This window comes from Cebidichthys violaceus, unplaced genomic scaffold (assembly GCF_023349555.1).
Source record: "Cebidichthys violaceus isolate CVI_PGR_0920_01 unplaced genomic scaffold, fCebVio1.0.p SCAF_8, whole genome shotgun sequence".
NCBI lineage: Eukaryota > Metazoa > Chordata > Actinopteri > Perciformes > Stichaeidae > Cebidichthys > Cebidichthys violaceus.
In genome coordinates this window covers 13,516,863-13,537,982 of record NW_027176964.1, presented here as the reverse complement: position 1 = coordinate 13,537,982, position 21,120 = coordinate 13,516,863, and the positions used below count along the sequence as shown (strand labels likewise).

General features: G+C 40.0%; 1 protein-coding gene across 2 annotated transcripts in view; it reads left to right on the top strand.

Moving 5' to 3' along the window:
* The first annotated feature begins 620 nt into the window (after nt 1–620).
* The window catches only part of LOC137892539 (guanine nucleotide-binding protein G(olf) subunit alpha), a 44,666-nt gene continuing 24,166 nt past the window's right edge, over nt 621–21,120 (top strand). Inside the window, exons 1-5 of one of the 2 annotated variants that reach the window (XM_068737758.1) lie at nt 621–1,446; nt 11,507–11,579; nt 12,395–12,449; nt 12,647–12,766; nt 19,121–19,218. In XM_068737758.1, the coding sequence (XP_068593859.1) occupies nt 936–1,446; nt 11,507–11,579; nt 12,395–12,449; nt 12,647–12,766; nt 19,121–19,218 (857 nt within the window). In that variant the 5' untranslated portion in view covers nt 621–935. Of the gene's footprint in view, nt 1,447–10,305; nt 11,250–11,506; nt 11,580–12,394; nt 12,450–12,646; nt 12,767–19,120; nt 19,219–21,120 lie in introns of those variants that run through there. The other variant, XM_068737759.1, reaches the window with a different exon arrangement.

Sequence of the window (21,120 nt, the reverse complement as noted above, 5' to 3'; positions counted from 1 at the left end):
ATTTTTACTGCGTTTGGATTGCATAATAAAAGTATCCTTATTTTTCTGTGGAGCTCTCAGAGACCAACTCAAGGACCCTTGAAATGTCCCTGGTTCCCAATTTGGAGACCGGATATTTTGTACATATAATATTTACATTTGCTTTGGGGCTCAAAAAAGGTCATGTATATTTAGAGATCCGGTAAATGACACCGACACAAAAATAAATAATGAAAAGGGTGATATAAAGACATTTTATTATAATGTATAAGGGTTTGTGTAATAAAGCTCTGTGTTAGGAAACACAATAATGCCTCAATTATTGTAATTATCTTTGTGTGAATCAACTCAAAAACTGCTAGAAGTTTAAAATCCTTTTGAATATTTTCCATTTCCAAAGGGTTGCCATTTTATTCGACACGTTTGTGAAATAAAGAAAGATTATTTGTGTGTCATTGGTCTGATAATAAACAGCAGGTTCACTATCTACAGGGCAGAAGGTTGCTTTTAGGCATGCAGGCAATGAAATGTGAGGAATGAAAATCATGACCAGCATTCTCGAAATGGCCATACTGTAGTAGCATGACGTGACGTGCATTGCACCTAACAACTGTGCAGTCAGATTGTTGACTGTCTGCGCAGCGGATAGTAGCGTTTTTTTCCCAAGGTTGTGCTTTTGGTTACTTACGGTAAGATGGACCCGCAGTGTCCACTAAAGGATCAGGTGATCCACTAACTACGAAGCGAAGGCTGACTGGGGAAAATGCAAAATGACATATAGCAAATGTCGGAGCGTAATTCATTCACATTTTCGGCTCAATTTCGGACTTAAATCGCACCGCTGGAGCTCCAATGTGACGATGGCTCGTTAGGGCTGGTGGTGGCGCAACTGCTATTTTTTTTTGGCTATTTTAATTTATGAGAAATCACATTCAGAGAGAAATATTGGTTTCAACATGGGGCTGTGCTACAGCTTGCGTCCCCGGCTCTTCGGGGACCTGAGCGGGTCTATCTCCAACGCCACCTCGGACTCGGATCAGCCTCCGGACGCCGCCGTGCCGACTCGCGCCGTGGGAGCCCGCCAGGAGGACACCGGGGGATGCGGGGAGACTTCGGCGCTACGCGGCGGCGGCGGTCCGGTTCGCCCCGGGGACCCTGCCAGGCTCCCGGCCGGGGAGCACCGCCGTGGAGACACCGGTACCGACGGTGCGCTCATACAAAACGGAGGTGGCGGCGGAGGCGGCGGCGGCGGCGGCGGAGGTAGCGGTAAGGGGACAGGGAAGGACCGCGGCCGACGCTTACAGCTGCTGCAAAAGACTAGCACCCAAAAGCAGAAAAACTGGGACAAATTGCTGGTGGAGGAGAAGGAGGCCGAGAAGGAGGCGAAGAAAGTCAGTAAGAACATTGACAGGGCGCTGAAGGAGCTCAAACGGGAGTACAAACAGACGCATCGACTGCTGCTGCTCGGTAGGTTGAGTCCCTCTCTATTGTTGTTGTTGGACTAGGAAGCCGTTTTATTATTAGAAACCAAAAACGTACTGGCCTTTCCAGAAATTATGTCACTACTCTGTTGAGGCCTATTTCCACATCTGTTGGCTTAGCTGTGAAAACTACCCCCTGCGGCTGTCAATGACAAATGATGAAGACGGACGTGTGGACTCTCTGGGCCTGCTGTCCTCTTACTACTCATATTTTGTGTTGTAAAAAGGAAAAGCCAATTAAACATAATATAGGGGCCTTCGAAATGGACTACTACAGGTTTACAGAGACGACTTAGCTTGTGGCTATTGAGTCACGTTTAATCTGAAATCTAGTACAGTACAGTACAGTGTGTAGTAAAGTATTGAGTACAGGACTACAGCTGAATAAAATAGACTTGGGTTGAACTGTGGCATATTTACAGTGATTCCTCTCAATTAGGTAGTATAGTAGAGTATAATGTAGTATAGTGGCCTGGAGCATAGTAGAGTAGTTTAGAGTACAATTCAGTTGACTTTACTGACAAATGTGTAGAAAGACCCCTTAGCTTTTGATGATTGGGCCAAGTTTGCGCTGATAATTACCATAGTATAATATAGTATAGTATAGTATATTATAGTATATTATAGTACAGAATAGTACAGTATAGTATATTGACTTACAGTGTGGTTTTAGTGTTGTAGAGAGTATGATTTAGTTGACTTTAGTGGACAAATGTGTAGAGAGACCCCTTAGCTTTTGTTAATTGGACCATGTTTGCTCTGAGAATTAGCATAGTATAGTATAGTATAGTATAGTACAGTACAGAATACTATAATACAGTAGAATGACTTGTAGTGTGGTTTAGTGTTATAGTGAGTATAATTTAGTTCGCTTTAGTATATAAAGATGTATGTCGACCACTTAACTTTAGTCCATCAGGCCATGTTTTCTCTAACGAGTGACATCTATCCAGGGACAACAGATGAGGACTATCACTTTACTTACACAATTATTATAGTGTTATATAGAGCTGGCTCTAGTGTACAATGATGTACTTATTGAGACAATTTAGCTTTTGGGCTACAGGGCCATGTTAGTTCTGAATATGATATAGTATAGTACAGTGGCCTATGGTGTGACATCTGTCTAGGGACTACAGATGTAACATAAGCTTTTGAATAACTGTGGCACATTTACAGTAAAGTTTTTCAATCAGTAAATGTAGATCAGTTGAGTACAGTGGCCTGTAGTATAGTATTATAAAGCTTAGTTTTATAATACTTTAGTATGCATTACAAATATGTTTAGTTTAGTTTGTTTGAGAGAGAAGGGACAGTGCAAATTAATAAATACACATGGTTTAAAAAAAATGCCAGATTTAACCAAAAGGCTATTTTTTTTCATCAAGGTGTTACAAAAGAACTTCCTAAAATACATCAAAAGAGAAACAAAAACAGGCCATGGAGTTTAAAAGGCTTCCTAAAATACACAACACTATAATATGAAGATATCTTTTCTCATATCACAGTATTGATTTAATACCAATATATTATTGCCCATCCCTAGGTATAGTATAGTATAGTATAATATAGTGCAGTGCAGTGCAGTGCAGTGTTGTGGCCAGTGCTATTGGCTCAAATTGTATAGTATATTCTTAATTGATCTTAAATTATTCTTTATGAACTGCATAATGTAATACAGCGGTCTGATCTGTTCAGTTCAACAGATGACAAATAGCCTTTTGACTAACTGTTGCACAATAACAGTAAGGTCTTTTAACAAATACATGTACATCATAGTACATTAGAGTGTAGTATAGTGAACTGTAGTACAGTATGGTCGAGTGTTGTACAGTATAATGTAATATAGATGATAGCAGACTATAGAGTAATGTGTCCATGTTAAAGATATCAAACACTTGCTGATTACAGCTGTAATATGCAATGATTTGCTTGCTTTAGTATCTCAGTGCAATTGGATATTTTTTTTTCTGTGCTGCTATATGTTCATACTGCCATAAATAATCAATGATAAGGCATCAGTTACAGGCTCTGACAACTTTTACTGTTGGTATGATGTTATTTTTGGCATTTTATGGAGTAAGTGATTATAATTAGATAAAACATGAACTGATTGATTAAGTCTTAATAATAGTGTCCTCGTTGAAGCCCATATCTCTTTAATTGTGTCCAAATAAACTACAGGGCCTGTATCAGTATTAGGTCATATCTTTTTATTAACTTACAGGAATCTCATGGTTGATAATTTATGTAATATTTCAAGAGACTTTCCAAACATCAGTCAGCAGCATCCCGGACAATTCAGTTAGCTTCTAGATGGTTGCCCTGTTGTTTGCTTGGATTTATTTTGTAGGTTGTGTTATTTTACCACACATACGGTAACCATCTATATATATATATATATATATATATATATATTGTACATGTAGCTAGGCTAACTCAGTACTTTAGTTTTCATAATCAACAATGCTTCACTCTCAAAAGAGAGAGTCTTGATCAGAAACAGGAGCTTTAAAGGTCACTACAGTTACGCTGATGAGAAAACAATGTTTAACACATTTACAATAAAAACAGAACTCAATCACTTTCAGTTTTGGCGCATGCACACACACACACACACGCACACGCACACACACACACACACACACACACACACACACACACACACACACGCACACACACGCACACACAACGCCATATTGCATGTATTTGCTTTACTTTACCAGTGTAATGCTTCGTTACTCAATATAATAAATGGCTACCAGTTTAATTTCCTCAGTAAACAGCTCCCACTAATTACACACAGGAAGAACTGGCCCTTCCTAATGAAGTCACATAGGGAAGTGTCATACATTCCTTCCATGAGCCACTGTTGAAAGCTACACAGTGAGTGTGACCTTTGTTACTGTGTCATTTCAGCTTGTCATTGTGGTTTGGGGCGACCTTCTTCGCCACTTCAGAATCAAAATGATTTTGTATCTGTCCTGGTGCACCCAGAGGCCTCAGCCACCAGCCGCAGGCCTCTTCTGGTTTTTCCTTAAGAGGCATTTCGGGACTTTATACCCTCCAGGTCTCCAGTAGGACTCTTGTTGCATGCCAGAGGACTGAGGTGGTTTGTGTTCCTCTGAAAGTGGACACCTTTCAAATAGTGTTGCATTTCAAGGCAACGTATGCTAGCTAATCTGGGTCACTTTATCTGTTTGTATTTGCTGCAGGTATTTGGTTGAATAATGATAGCCATAAGGAGCTAATGTTTATCCTCTGCAGGCTGCCATGTTCAGCTTGTGCTGGAGCCTGAATCCATCCGTTTGAGTCTTATTTATTTGTTACTTACATTTTTTTATTTCTGACCATATTGAATCACATTTTTGGTATCTTGCAGTATCATTTTAGACATAGTTCAACTCTCAAATTATGGGTAGTTTTTCATAAAATACCTGTTTAAAATGTTGAGATTATTGATTTTTAAATGTCTCACTGCAAAAGCTTTTGTTTTCATATGCAGAAAGTTTCAGGCTCAGTGTAGTTGTTTATTGGATATGAAAGGTAATTTCCATTTCTGACTGACAGGACTGAATTATAATTAGGTGCAGTAAACCTGCCGAATTGAAGCTTTATAAATCAAAGTTCAAAGTAAAGTGACTGATTTATTTTGTAAGTTAGGGTGTGCCAGTATGACAACCAGTACAAGGCTCTAACAGTGTTTTTTTCCATTTAATTTATGAAGCTGAAACAACGAGACGATTAAGCTATTAGTTTATCTGTAGGATATTAAATAGCCAGTAAATATGTTGATAATCAGTTCATTGTTCAAGTCATATTAAAGCAAATGTGTCAAACTGTCACTCCAGCTTCTCGATAGTAAAACGATAGAACAGAAATAAATATCATCAGCATGAATCAGTACACCTACAAAATGTATTTATGTAATTGTTATTTTTGTCTTACATCTTACATCCCCAAAAGGTTTCTGACCACGTCCCTGTGGCTGTCCAGGCTCCTTTACATTTTTTTAAGAAGGCCTCTCAATATGAAATAGATCAAGGTAGTCCAACCATCCATTAAAGCAAAGCAAGATGGTTTATGTTAATCAAAAGGAGGCAGAGCTGTGATGTGACCACCGGAGTTCAATAGCCTTCAAATACAACTTTGTGAGTTTGTGTTTTAGACGCGAAGTCAAGTACATTTTTGTGTTATGAAGGGTATCACCAGATTTCCACATAATTTGGACTCCTCTTGTGAAACAGCAGCCTGTTTGAAGGCACCATTATTATTATAATTAATATAATTATATAAAAAAAAAGTATGACCAGAGGACAATTCAGAAAATCGGACTTCCTTTTAACAGAGATCTTTATACTTCAGTACAGGAATACGGCGATGGGAACTGGAGGACAAGCTCAGCTTATTTCTTGGAAAGGAAGTCACTTTATTGTTAGGTCTCTTGGATCACATTCTGTACAGGCCTGTGATAATATAATAATAGCTTTCTTAGATGTCCTTTACTCGCCGTTTCATATCTCAGCCTTATCACCCTTCATGAGCCTGAACAACAGGCTGCAAGCAATGTAGCGCTCAAGAGAAGCGATGACTGAACCGAGGCAGGCAGGCCATCGAACAGCCTGTTGGAAGTCACTGATTTGTCTGTTTTATTTTTTTTTTGCATACATATTTTGGGAAAACGTAGATGCCCTGTTGGCCCCCCCCTTTAAATATCAGTAGAGCCAGGTGAACTTTGCTTCAGTCTAAACGGGTTTTATCATTTACCATTGCTGAACTTTGCTACTAACTGTGTTCCCAGTTAATGAAATGACCAACAGGTCATACTGGATTATGAATTATTATCATGTTTATGATACTGATAGCAGATGTAGCAGCTGAATCAGAAGTGAACCACACCACAGCGGGAGGACATTGGACTGTGATTGTTCTCCAGGTTTTGCCTACTGTATCATTTAGACTTTATCAAGAGCCTCTGCGCCTTAAGAGAGTGCTGTAAAGTTCTTTCCAGCATCGTAAAAGAAATTCATCATTTGGATGTATGCCTCGTTTTTACAGTACATGCTTCAAAAGTGATAAGTGTGAAATAGGTAGAAAATATCAGTTTTAAGTGTCAGATATTGTTATGTTTATTGTAACAGTTCAGTGGCAGGAGTAATCTTTACCCAGCCAGAATATATTTTAATGTAATTATTAAAGTGCAATAATTTTGCAACGCCTCCAAAAAGAAACTGTGCATTGTTGCGTTGATCATTGATGAGCAGCTATTTTTAAGGGCCTCTGTGGTTTCCATTTTGCTGTACAGGTCTACTTCCAGTCTGAAAATAGTTAAAACATCTTTGTCAGACTTTGAAAAGAGAATTTATTTACAATAGAGTATTTTTAGATTGTTGTACCGCTACGTTTACTTTAGCAAAGGATCTGAAAACTTCCTCTAACACTGCACATGCACACATACTGACAGAGACATTAATTATGAAAAATAACTGCTACTATTACTCACAAATATAGTAATGATGGTTTAAAGCTTCCCTCCAGACATATGCTTTGAATACTTTTTTGTATCTGTTAAGGTTTTCCCACAGAACAAGTTATATTACCTCATTAAGAATGTGTAAAATTACTTCCTTTTGATTGACGAATCCAGAATCAACTAATATGCAGATATTGTTCATAGCAAAAGTCTAACTGCTGGACTCAAAATGTCCTCTGCTTCACTGAAATGGTCAATTATCAGTCTATGTGAACCGGAAGTTTCCACATTACATTTGTGTTAGTTACATACTGGAACACGATTGGTCTCCAGACTGGTTGTAATGTCAATAGATCCTGCTCAACCATCTTAAAGTCAGATTTAAGTGGACACGGAGTAGCTTTTCCCCTCTTCAGCAGATGAATTTGAAATCAGATAAACCTTAACAAGCCTTAACAGACACACACACACACACACACACACACACACACACCCTTTTCAGTCTAGTTAGGAGGAAGCCACGGCAAGCTAAACATAAATATCAGACCGTACTTCCTAAAAAGGAAGATAATTTATGCAACAAAGCCTGCTTGTGTATCATTCAAAGGGAGCTGAATGCGGTGCTGCCTCTAACCACTAGAGAGTGGTGTGGGCCACTCACTTGTTTTGACCTTGCTTTCTGAGGTGGGGAGACAGGATTTTTTATTTTTTTTTGATGAGGGTGTGGGGTGTGTGTGTGTGTGTGTGTGTGTGCGTGTGCATGGGGGGCGGTACTATTTTCACACCACGACAGGTGAAGTAAGTGTTCCAGTTGTGATTTGCATGCCACACAACTTTGTTCCACTCATTTCACTACATGAAACTAGTATTTGCATTGTGTTTGCATAATGGAGACAATAACAGCACACTCCTTGTTACATGGCCCAGAAATAACCATTCATTGTTGCCTTGTGCGTTCGAGTGATCTATGAGGATTTCTGATGCAAGTGTACAGTACGGTAAACTTGTAATGTTTCTCCTGACCTGAATTCAACAGTGTAGGTTTGTACATTAGCTTAGCATTAGCTCATTGTTAAGGCCGGCCTACCAACTTTTACCAGTGGCTTTAATTAAAAAGACTTTCAAGTCAATTGATTCTCTGTCTCACATATATTGGCATCAGTAATGGCAATACATCTGCTATTGATACCTACAAATAACACAATGCTAGTGTACATGCAGAGTGCGGCTGTTGGTTAGGGTTAAGTCACACTTGTAGAAACCCACACATCATGTTGGCCGAGTTCAGAGGAAAGCACAGGAAGCTAATCATAAATGTCAGACTATGCTGACAACACTGACACTGCCAGAGTGTTGTATAAAGAAACACAACACTCTGGCAGTATCAGTGTTGTCAGCATTCACATTTTTAGATATTTGGAGCTGAAACTTGAACATACATTGTTAAAGAGAAGAGAAGACGAAGGGTCCCAGGGACAAAGCCTTTGTCTTGTCTTGTGGTGGTCTTTAGTTTAGCCATGAGATGTTTTGGCACTAAGCAATTATTTCTTATATAACGTGAAAAGTTGTGGCAAGAAAAGTATATTAATTGTTTCCATTTTATTGTCTTAGGTATTACTATGATACTCTTCTACTACCTGTTGGGACTTACAGTTCTTTTGATGACGACATAATCAAACTGCATTTTTATGTCTTATGGTAATACTACAATTTTACAGAAAGATGATATACTGTATATAGCTTATGGTTTTGTTGTTATATTTTACATGTTTTGAGGGGAAATTATCTTCATGCACAGTTTAGAGGGGCGCTTACATCTTCCTCAAGAGGTGGAAAGATTGAATCCCTTTTTTTTTATGACCAGCGATCAACCAATGTGTGATTCTCCCTTCTCACATAGTTTATTTTGAATCATTTTTAGAGGCTTGAAGAGGTAGAATAATGCTGAGTTCACAAGAAAAAAAGCAAAGATTATAGGAACGTCTGAAAAATATAAATTTGTTTTATGTGTTTACTTCCTGATCTTGTCTTCTTAGATTTAATCTTAATTAAACTTAGATTTTTGTTAATTTACTGTCTTCACTGCAATGGGGGAAGAAGATCCTTTACTCAAGTAAAAGTCACAATACAACAACGTAAAATTACTCAACAAAATGTACTTGAAGTATCAAATGTGACCCAGGTCAGTTATATTATTGTATATCATTGGATGATTCTGACACATAAACACGTAAGAAGCCGAATTCAACTTCTTTGTATACTGTTGGGTAGTTTACTATTACAATGCATCATATTAAATTAGCATATTATGAAAAGGCTCAAGTAAAGTACAAGTACCTCAAAATTGCAGTGTAGCACAGTACATTAATCAATATACTTTTCACCACTGCTTTACTGTACATAAAGAAATTGCAATTCTGACATGTTTTGAATAAATAAACATAATGTTAAAAATGACATTCCAAAGGAATAAATTACATTATACTGACATTAAACTAGACCTAATGCTCTTAAAGTACCATACTGAAGTACAATGTTTGGGTACTTGTACTTTCCTTGAGTATTTATGCTACTTTATACTTCTATTCCACTACAGTCATTATTGCACTTATATTCCAGCTGCAGTACTGTTATAATATATATTTTTTGCAACTGGTAAAGGTGGAGCTAATTTGGGTTATCTTATATACTACTGCAGTAATTTAATCTATAATAAAACATCAACATTTATTTTGTGATTATATTTTGTATTAATAATTTCAATTGGCAAAGTAACTAATAAGCTAAAACTAAAGCTTTCAAATAAATGCAGTGAAGTAAAAAGTACAATATTTCCTTGAAGTTTAGTGAAATTGAAGTTAAATGGAATTAGTCAAGTAAAGTACCTCAAAACTGAACGTATGTGCAGTACTTGAGTTAATGCACTTAGTTACTTTCCACCACTGAATAATATACATATCATTATACAATACAAACCTCTGAAAGGTGCCATTTTGCAAAATTAGTACTTTTACTTTTGATATTTTCTGCTGATAATACTTCTGTATTTATTATTGAGAAAAAGTAGTCCTCTCAAGGACTACAAAGATGGGCCCCAGGCCTGTAACATAAAGTAAAAATGCCACAAAATGTGTGCTTAAGTGCAGTGCCTGAGTAAATTTACTTAGTTACTTTCCACCACTGTATAGTCTTAACAAGTATAATAATGCAGTATAAACATCTGAAAGGGGCCATTTTGTATGAGTACTTTAACTGTTTATACTTTAAGTTTCATTTTGTAACTCATACTTTTGTACTTTGACTTTAAGTAAAGGATCTGAATACTTCCTCCACCACCTACAAGTAGTCCTAATTCGCTACAAGGACTACAACGATGGCCCCCAGGCCTGCGAAGTATAAACTAGAGAGATAGGTAAAGCCCAGTGCACACACAGGCACTGTAAACGGGTTGCCAGTTTGTGTCAGGGCCACCTCACTGACTGGAAGCCAAGAAGAAGAAGAAGAAGAAGAAGAAGAGACCCAGCCCCTCTGTAAACCAGAGACTCGTCCGGGTTTCCACCCCTTTTGCCGATTAGTTTGATAGCAAAGATAGCGACGGACTAAACCGGAGGATGGCTCCTCTCCCTTTTCCACACAAGTTATAAAATGCTATATCAGTAGCGGGTTGTTAACGTTACAGTTTAACGCAGGTTTGTTTTCCACCTCCACGGTCCACGGTTACTTCCTGGTGCCACAGAGAGAGGCAGTGCTGAGTTAAAGAGACAGAAAAATACTGATAGAAATTCAGATAGAAAAAAAAAAATACTGAGAGAAGAGAGGGGTTGGAGACGCGATAGGAACAGTTGACTGGATTCCCCAGAAATTGAAAACCCTCTCTCTCTCTCCTTATTTATATGTATTTTTGATATATCTTTGTGGAACCGAGTCGTTATTCTCCGTTGGTTTGTAAACTAACAAACGGTTTGGATGACGGTTGGCTGCGGCTAAAGCGGAACATATTCCTCCCTCCGACGGAGAAGAAGCCTCGCAGAGATTTTATTTTTTCCCTTTTTTTATTTTTACAGTAGACTCATTGCTGTGTTATTTTTTTTTAAACACACAAAATCAACCCGGGTGTTATTTTTTTATATATATTTTTTTTTTACGATTCCACAAGGAAGGGTGAGGGCGACGGAAGATGGGTTGTTTGGGCAACAGCAAGACTGAAGATCAACGCATCGACGAAAAGGCACAACGAGAGGCGAATAAAAAGATAGAGAAACAGTTGCAAAAGGAAAGACAAGCGTATAAAGCCACACACAGGCTGTTATTACTGGGTAAGGCTTGATTTTTAAACGTGATGTGGCTCTCTGAAAACGTAAGCTAATCCCTTTCGTTTACCGAACACGTAGCCCCGTTTGACAGCGCTTGCAATAATATGTCATGGGGGTGGATATATTGATGGAAGAAGCGAAGCTCCGAGAGAGAGAGAGCATACGATTAACTGGCCTGGTTTCTAGAAACATGTATTATGGTTCTCACGCTAACCTGGATGTTCCCCATAATGTATTTTTTTTTGGGTCTGTTTTCGAAGGTGCGGGAGAGTCCGGAAAAAGCACCATTGTGAAGCAGATGAGGATTCTACACGTCAACGGCTTCAACGCGGAGTGAGTGCTGCTCAATACAGTTATTATTACATGGCGACATTAACGGCTCTAACATCATATTAATGCGTATTCTTTTGGCTTCCTAATGAATAACACTGTGGAGGCCAGAGTGTAGCCTGTGAATGGATTTTCCCCACAGGCACTGCAGCGCCTGTTGGGCCCAGTATCCCATGCAAAGCAGCTAATATCTCTCTCTCTCTCTCTCTCTCTCTCTCTCTCTCTCTCTCTCTCTCTCTCTCTCACTGTCTCTGTCTCTCTCCTTTTCCCCCCTTTTTCGTGTACCTGTACAGTTATCATACATATGTGAGGATTTCAGTGTCACAAAGATGCCAAATAATTCACTGTTTCCTGTTTCATGTGAGAGGGTGAAAGGTTGTGATCGACACAGGCCTATTGATGATTTGTTTTGCTGCAAGGCCCTTGCATGGCATTGATTTCACCAGTGGTCTATTTTAAACAGGCCTAGTACTTGTCAAGAGTCCTGTAACTGTATGAAAACCCACTGTATGTGTATGTGGAGGCATAATCTTGCATTTTTAAGATACAAAAAATGAGGAAAATCATGACTACGACCCATCGTATTGCTTTACTTTAGTATGTTACTGACCCCCATCCTGCATTTCACTGCTACCTGGTACATCCTCTCAGCCTTGACACCTGTACTGTATGTATAATTGTGTTAAGAATACAGTCTAACCTGGCTGTAACCCCCTTACATCTTACTCATAACTACCTTGATGATCAATCATTTGTGGTCTGCTGTGGTTGATGTTTTCGTAACCGCTGCCCCGCACTTCTATTCTATCTCCACGCAGAGAAAAGAAACAGAAAATCCAAGATATTCGGAAAAACGTGAAGGATGCCATAGTGGTGAGTGTCATCGCCTTCTAAATGTGCTCAATGTCTCTGTTCTTACACCCACTGTAATCCTATTTTAGTGATTATTATTATTATTATTATACAGGCTTACGATTAGATTATTTCCTGTATTCATTCTGCTTAATGCTTGTTTTTTTGTGTGTCTCCCCCCCCCCCCCCCCCCCCCCCCCTCAACTTCTGCTTTGTAGACTATAGTGTCTGCGATGAGCACTTTAATACCTCCAGTCCCGCTAGCCAACCCAGAGGACCAATTCAGAATCGAATACATCAAAAGCATAGCACCTCTCTCCGACTTCGACTACTCACAGGTAAGACGTTCAGAAAGTTTCTGTGCAGATGTGAACATGTGTGTGAGAGAGACACTGGGATAGTTCATGCTTTTTTTTTTTTTTGCCTTTCAAATATGCAATTGTGTTTGTGTGGGTGTTGGATGTTATGTGATGAGAGCATTTTGCTGTTTTTATGGCCAACAATGTAGATCTTGCTATTATAGCTCAGGGATGTCAGATGTTGGTCCACAACAGACCTAATGTTGCCTCTCTTCTGTCATTTTTTTAACAAACTCCAAGCTAAAGGCATTGTTTTTTTCCCCCTTGGGAGTTATGAAGATATTAATGTAAATGTCAGCTAACTTGTATAAGATCGACAGTCAGTGGATTCTGGTCAAAGGTTTGATTCCCCTGCGTAGCTGGAGCAGATGTCCTGTATGTGGATTTAAATGCGAGTTGGAGCACATGGTTTTCTTTTCAGTGTGTGATCGGCTGTTTGATAGCGCGAGATCATGTGTTGGAAATGTAGATAATGTTTTACATAATTTTGAAAGTGTCCCTTGTTTCACACCGGCTGTGCAGCTCCGCAAAACAGGAATGACCCGGCTGTAGATAAACTCTTCGGTTCCGAATCAAATTCCTTTCTCCCGATAGACTTGAGGCTTTTATGGGAACCAAATTAAAGTATAAACACGCTATTGTGTAATAATCAAGTACAGGGTTGGTCTGCTTTTGGCGTATTGATCTAAAGATCAATGTGTTGTGTACCCGGTGTGCGATTTGCCGCAAATCTTTTGTTTTATATTGTCGGACAAAGCAAGACATTTGAAGTCTTAAGAACTTTTGATTTTGATATGAATTGACAATGAAAATAAATGTTAGTTGCAGCCCAGCGTCTTTTATCTTCGGGAGAATATTTTATCACGTATCACCTTTTTTATAAAAAAAAAAAAAAAAAAAGATTCAGAGGGATGAATTCCACGTGTGTTTTATCTCTTAACCACAATGTGGCATATGACTTTCCCAACCAGGCCTCAAAATCCAACTGATATTCAGGCCTTGTGGTTTTTATTTATTTTTTTGTTGGTTTCTCTCAGGTCTTATTCATACCATCACTTAACTGCTTTGAATGGTGTTTCCCAGCTTCCCTCTAGGCAACTTTATTTAACTCTACATCGCAAGAAGACCCATTAAAGGGATCTGGTGGGTTAATTTCCTGATAGGGCCCACAGTGAGCGTGTTAACAGGGCAGCAGTAGTCTGTGCTGCTGTGGTGTGTTGTTGTGTGAGGGCCGGGGCCATGGGGAGTGCCGGCGTTGAGTTCCCAGGCCCAGGCCCGGCTGAAGGGAACAACATGGCTCTGTGTGGAGCGTCTGTGCTTGTCATCAGTCTCGGGCTTCACTAGTGCCGTCAGTGTCACCACTACATTGTCACTTAGTGCCACCAGGCATGACATCCAATACAGCAGTGCAGGAACACGGCCAATCAGTAACCTGTGGCTTTCACCTGTTGGCGCCTTTGTGAAATGAGGAAACATGTTTTACCTGGAAACTTTTGGAGCGATGAAGTCATGGTGAACCAACTTCATGAATCCTAAAAGGACGCTTTCTCTTGATAAACATGACGTTCAGTGCACTTAAATCCGTTGCTTTGTGATACGTTATTGCTGTGGACAGGAAGAAGAAGTAGACGATAATCTTTGACTTCCTACATTTCCCTGAATTACTTGCTGTATAGGTAGAGCGACTGATGGTGATGGCTTTGGTTGGACCATTTTTGAAAGTTTTGATCAGTGCTGCAACCAAAGATTCTTTTTTATTATCAGCTAATCTCTCGTTTCAGTTGTTTTGTCTGTAACATGACAGAGCCCTGGGTGATATCTTCAAACGTCTTGTTGTTTCTGACCACGAGTCCAGAACGTTCTTCTCAATCGACTAATAAATTATTCAACTAGTCGTATTGGTGCTCAGTCCAGTCATCACGCTGAAGACCTTGCCATATGACGTACCTGACTGAGACTATATGAATGTCTTAACACATCACTAAAATGCTTAACTGCATAGTGGTGACCATGGAGATGAGTCATTAAACTTGCTTTTATTAGCTGCCTCACTCAAAAAAAGAAAAGGAAAAATCCCAGCTTGTTCTAAGCTTGTTCTGCTAGGAACATTTACTGAAACCGATTCAATCAAAGCGTCTCTGTACTTTGGAGAAAGAGAAAAGTTCTTCAGGAATTCTGAAGTAGATCAAGCCTCCGTTTACTCTGAGATATTATAGTTAAAAAAAACTTTTATTTTGTTGTTATCTCTACTGTGTTCTCTACCTTCTTTCATGAAGGTAGTACTCACCCTTATGTTGTGTTTACAGTTGTTGGTTTTTGCAGTAGTGATTGAAATAAAAGTGTTGCTTATCTAGTGATATAAGTTTATTGGGCGTTATAATTTGACGTGATAGCATAGCTAGTTTTTTTTTCTTCCAGTTGAGAAAAGTGAGCCCGAGAACAGTGTATTGGTGTCAAATAGAAAGGCGACAAGCAGCAGAACTGTGGCTGCATCACGTCACGGTCTTTCGAAGGAACTGTTGGTGGAGACATTGTTGTCTCTTCTACGTGACTAAGTGTATGTTGATGTTTTTTTGCTGTCGAACTTGTGTGAAATATCTTTTCTGTAAAGTCACATGATCGATGTTTATGATACAGATAAGGAATATTAGGAACATGTTGCCTCCCAACACAACAAAATAGTTCTGGAAATGTTAGCTACAGTTTCCCCTTTGCCCTATTATGTAAAATTGTCGTGCTTAGTTCTGATGGCCTGTTCTCTTTATTATCAAAGCATCCTTTTTTTTTTTTTTTTTTTTGTAAAAGGCTTTAGTAGTTTGGGTTAACAGTAGGCCCATGGAAAATAAAGTACCGACACCAACGGTCGTCTATGCAAATGGAAACTGTGGCGCTGTGGTAGCTCTGCTAGCCACCCGACGGTCTGCGTCGCCTGAAGTGGAACAAATTCAAATGAGCGCCTGTATTTTACACCGTGTAGCTTTCTCTCCATCAGACATGTAACCCTGTCTTTTTGATGCTAAACGAAGCAAGTCACTGTAATGTTTGATTAGCGTTATAGACCTGGTAAAGTTAGTCCTATACTCTCACAACAAAAGGAACGAGGATTAGGTCCACAAAAGTTTGTTCTTGTGTGGTTTTTGTTTTTTTTCTTCTTGGTGTGAATTACAGTCAGTTGTGGAAGGTGAGCTTTGTTGATCTATTTTGGTGTTGGTGCGCAGAATTACTGCACCGATGATTTTACAGCCTGTCTATTAAACTTGTGCACATCAGCAACTGTCAGTGAGTGTCTAAACGGATGTCAGCTTACAGGCCAACCCATAATAATGACTTCTAATGAGGAAAAGTGACCTGCTTTTGTTCTGCAATACAGCCAAGAAGGACACCACCTTTTATTATAGCATTCCCTTGTTGTTAGCGTCTTGTTGATTTCCTTATGATGAACAGCTTCAGTCCAAGAAGTTTGTTTTTCCTTAAATTGATTACCTCAAGATCCCAGATGTGGGGCAAAGGGTGGTACAAAGGACTGCTCCCTTTTTGGAACTGTGTTATGAAAGATGAACAGTTTCACCCTCTCTCCTTTGCTTTTGCTCTCCTTTTTTAAAATTTAGGCAACTCTTTAAAGTCAGCTCTCTCTCTCTCTCTCTCTCTGTGCTCGGTGACTATCTAACACGGGTATTCGAATCCAATAAAAGTGTTGTTGATGGTTAACTGAGGAGCTCGCTGCTTGTCTGGGGCGGGCTGGCTACGTTTGGAGGGATGTGAGATTTGTGGCTTTATATTTTGCTCTTAAGACCAAAGGTCTCTTCAAAACTTTACCCAAAGGAATTTAAGTGTCCCCTCGCGACGGGACGACGCAAACCATTCGCTCCACAACTTTGTTTTGCTCAGTCAAATCAGATTCAGGCCCATTTTGTTCCCTGTGTCAGACTGACCTATATGATTCAAGAGAAATATTACATCACGTATAACTTGATTAACGTTGAAGCTGAGGCTGAGGCTGAACTGAGAACTGGTCCTAGCAGAGCCACCAGAGAATCGGTGTCTAATGTCGGTTGATGGAGAGGGGGGGGGGGGGGGGGGGGACTGGGGGGGACTGGAAAGAGTTAAAAAAGCTTGTGTTGAAGCAAATTCCCTCCTGGTCTCTTTCTGTGTTATCAGTTCCTCTGTAGGGCACTGCAGCACACACTGCATTTATTCAAAGGCCCAGTGTCACACGCCTCTGTGGAAAAGAGCCCTGAGGACCGTTCTCTGCCCCCCCCCCCCCCCCCCCCCCCCTCTCTCTCTCTCTGCCCCTTCCACCCTCTACCCCTCGTCCTCCCTCCATCCAGCACCAGCGCTCGCTCGCTTTGTTGGGCCCTTCTTTGGGTTTTCAAGGCCGTCGGTGTCCTCTCCTGTTGAGACCTGCAGAACTAATATGAATGTAATCAGTGCTGTTGAATCTGATATTAGTTGAGGTTGGTGTTTTTAAAGTTTCACTGTAGCAGAAGTGGAAGCAAATATGAGCTGGAAAGCAAAACATGGCCTCATTTCCTTTTTTTTTTTTTTTTTTTTTTTTTGAATCAAGACTTTGGTTAAGCAGGTAAAATAATACTTTGGTAAAAATGTACATACACACCTAACCTGACAACATCCGTGCCTGAAGTGTGGGTCTATATTCATCTGTAACAAAAAATGTAAACCAGTATGAACGTCTCCTGTCTGGGAGACTTCAGTGGATCCTCCATGTTGAACTTTATCACGGGATCTGCCGAGAGGAGATCTCCCGGAGCATGTGATCATTTATCAGGCTCCTTCTGGTTCGGGGCTACTTTCACCCTCTCCCCGGTCAGAGCAGAGCCAGTGCTGAGTGCAGAGAGTCATGTGGTGGTTCCTGGCTAGAGGAGGAGCCCGTCTGAAAGACATGTGCACGGGAGGCGACGAGGGATATTAGCCCAATCATCTTCTGTTTAGGGCCTACAGAGAGTCCTGGCAAATGTCTCAAAGTCATCGATAAGACGAGCTCCCTTCATAAAGCGCCGACTGAGACATATGTCGTCATTCACAGAGTTATTCCTATGTAATGAGATGTAATGCAACTGTGGTGTTACACATTTGGCCTCCAAGAGTACCACTTTTGTTCCTTTTTTAAGTTACAGTTCAGAGAAGAGAGCTTGTGAGTAAAATCAGTTCTGTATCCAGGAAGTGAATGAGAACTCAAGTCAGCGGCCTCTGCTACTGCAAATAGCTTTTTTGTAATTTTTTGGAAAGATAAAATCAGTATTTCTGCTTTCACATTCAAATACTTTTTACAGAGTTGCCTACACTCATGCTGTCATGACATAATGAGAAGGATATTAAGACTCTCTTTTCCTTAGAAAGGCAATATGTTAGAAGCTGTTCAAATGAAGAAATAATGCTGATAATAACTGAGTACTTTTATAAGTGCTGGTTTGTTCTTGAGTAGATCTCAGAACAAATAATTCTACTTATACTACTAATAAGGTGTTAAAGGAACGCTTCACCTTTATTGAAAATAGGCTTGTTTGCTTTCTTTAGGAGAGTTGTGGGGGAAATGATGAATGCATTAATACGTAGATGGAGCTTGTATCTTGCTTTTTTGTGGAGAGTTACATGTTGGAACTATTTCTTGACAAACAAACAGTTTGTATATCCACCAGCATGCTTGTGCAGCGTCTCTGACTGTAGATTGCTAGATTGGGTCTGTGAGCGCAGGTTGTTCTATAGTTCCTTGTCACAGGCTCCATGGTGCAGAACCGAATCTGGGAACCTCATTTTGACACCAAGACTCTGGGTGAGGCTAGCCGTTTCCTCCTGCTTCCAGTCTGTATGCTATGCTAAGCTAGGCTAATCGCAATATATGTGTACATATTTATGCATTGTGTGTAACTGTAAGTGTGGTACTTGGTTTGGATGACAAACTGTGTATATGACATGGCAGCACGAGTTTCAACAACTTTAAGTCACATTTTCAAAGTACAAGTTCAGATTTACCAAATATCTGCAGTTACCAAACGCGTGGTTTACTTACCTACAAATACTTACATGTATTTCCTAATGTGCGTATGCAGAAACTCTGCGAAGTTGGCATAGTTTTGGCCTTTGTGTGTCGGTCAAAATGAAGTAAACTTTCTTTAATGTGATGAATGAATCTTTCTTTATAATGAATAAAGTAACTTTAGGTGGGTTTACCCTGAGTAGTGTGCCTCAACACTATCAATGTGAATGAATTCAAAAGCTTCCCATCATGATATTGTACTATGTCTTTTTCTTGTCCAATGTATATTATTGTCTGTTGTCTGTTTCTTAAAGTTTCTTCTTCTTCTTCTTCTTCAGGAGTTCTTTGATCACGCAAAGAAGCTGTGGGACGACGAAGGAGTGAAGGCGTGCTTCGAGAGGTCCAATGAGTACCAGCTCATCGACTGTGCACAATAGTGAGTCCAAACATCTAAAGACCTTTCGTGGTGTGACTTTGAGCTTTGGATGCTTGAGATTGTTTATGACGACATACATTATGTCATAAGTTATCTGTGCCGCTCAAGAAAAGTGTTTTTTTTTTCTTCTTCTTTTTACAGCCTGTAAACTATTGTCACATCCCTGCTCTGTACGTCTTCTTTGTGTCATGTTTGAGGCGAACGCTCTGCGCTGTGTGCTGGTGACATGTCATATCTATGAACATGGCTGAGATATGTTTACTCTGGGTGTGGCGAGGCAAGCAGCAGTTGTATTCATCCTTACGTATATCTCCTCCTGTCGGTGTGTTCGACATCTCACCGTGGCGATATGCAAAGCCTGCTCTGGCCTGTATTTAAATGCCTTCTTCACTGGAATTGAATGGATGCAACATGCGTCTGTAAAGACGTAACAATGCTGTAATTAAAGTTTTTTTTTTTTAAAGTGCTTTAAAGTGCTTTTTTAAAGTGCTGTAAATATGGAGTTTTTCCGAATGCAATTGTACTACAGATACTGCCGTTAGGAAATACTGATAACTGCAGTGTGGCAAGGCGCAGCAACTGATGCCTCTTTGCACAGTGCCCCAGATTGTATGGAAGGCTCCTGCTTCACGTTGGGCCACCGTAGGGTGCTGGTCGTACACAGTGGAGGCCCCCTGACTGGCCTGTAGAAGGAAGTTTGGGTATGCAAAGTGAGTCACTGATTACAGTGCTCTCCTTCTACTTCCTCTCTGACTTACCTCTGGATTCACATTTCAATATGAGGACATGTACATGGTACAGACCCACTGGAAGTTGTCCCCTCCTTTATCTTTACTGTCGGCTCCCTTTATCTCTCAGGGTCCTGTCACACGCACGCTTTATCAGTGACTGGAGATATTGTCTTGTTGTCAGCGACCTGTGAGCCTGCGTTACATGGATGTAGTGCTGAGATGTTTCAAAGATGGCGTAGCACGTAGACAAACGGTCTCTGTCCTCTGCTCCTGAATATCCTCCATTTCTTGAACATAAATTTGACTCCGGGTCAAGTCTTCCCCCCGGTTGCCCCTGCCTGAAAGCAGCTTCCATAGAAAGGAGAGAGAGCTAGTCAGGTGATGGTTGGAGGAGTCACATGAATCTGTAAGGTGGAGCTGTTACAGTCCAAGTGTTTGTCTTTGCTGCTCTGACTCAGTCTGTGTGCGATACGACGGCACAATATGCAAAAAAGCATCTTGTGTTTATTTTAGTCCATGTTCCCGTAACATGATGTAACATATCAACATTTCAAATATTCTTTCTTAGTGTCCTTACAACTCTGTAAATGCAGTGGTTCTCTGAATGTCGGAATCAGAAAGAATATTCCATATTGTAATAACTGAAACCGCTGAGGCTTGCAACTAGCTGAAGCACAGAAAATACAGCTGTCCTGTGACACGAGTAAACATTAACAGAGCGGAATGAAGACCGTGAAATGCATACAGTATTTTTAAACAGTGGTTTATACAGTATGTGACTTTTCTGCTGTTGAAGTGCATTTATTGGTTTTGAACTTGGTAGCTGTGCTTTCTGTCTTTGTGTTGCAAGTAGTCAGCATTTTTTTTTTTTTTTCATGGAAGTTATAATGCATTTACTCTGATGCTTAATTTTGATGTTCCCAACCTCCTCCTCTTAAATATCATCCGTACTTTGTCTTAGCTTACTTCTCTCTCCTGCCCTTCTTCCTGTCCTCCTGTCACCGCCTCTCTGGCTGCTCCTGATTGGTTAAGAGCCGGTGAGCAGTTGTATGTTTGGCCAATAAACCGTCATCAAGCTAACAGATTTGTTTTACTGGTGTGATAAAGGAGATAAAATATTCTAATAAGTTACAGCTTTGTGTCGTTTAGTGTACAAATGCACAAAGTTTTG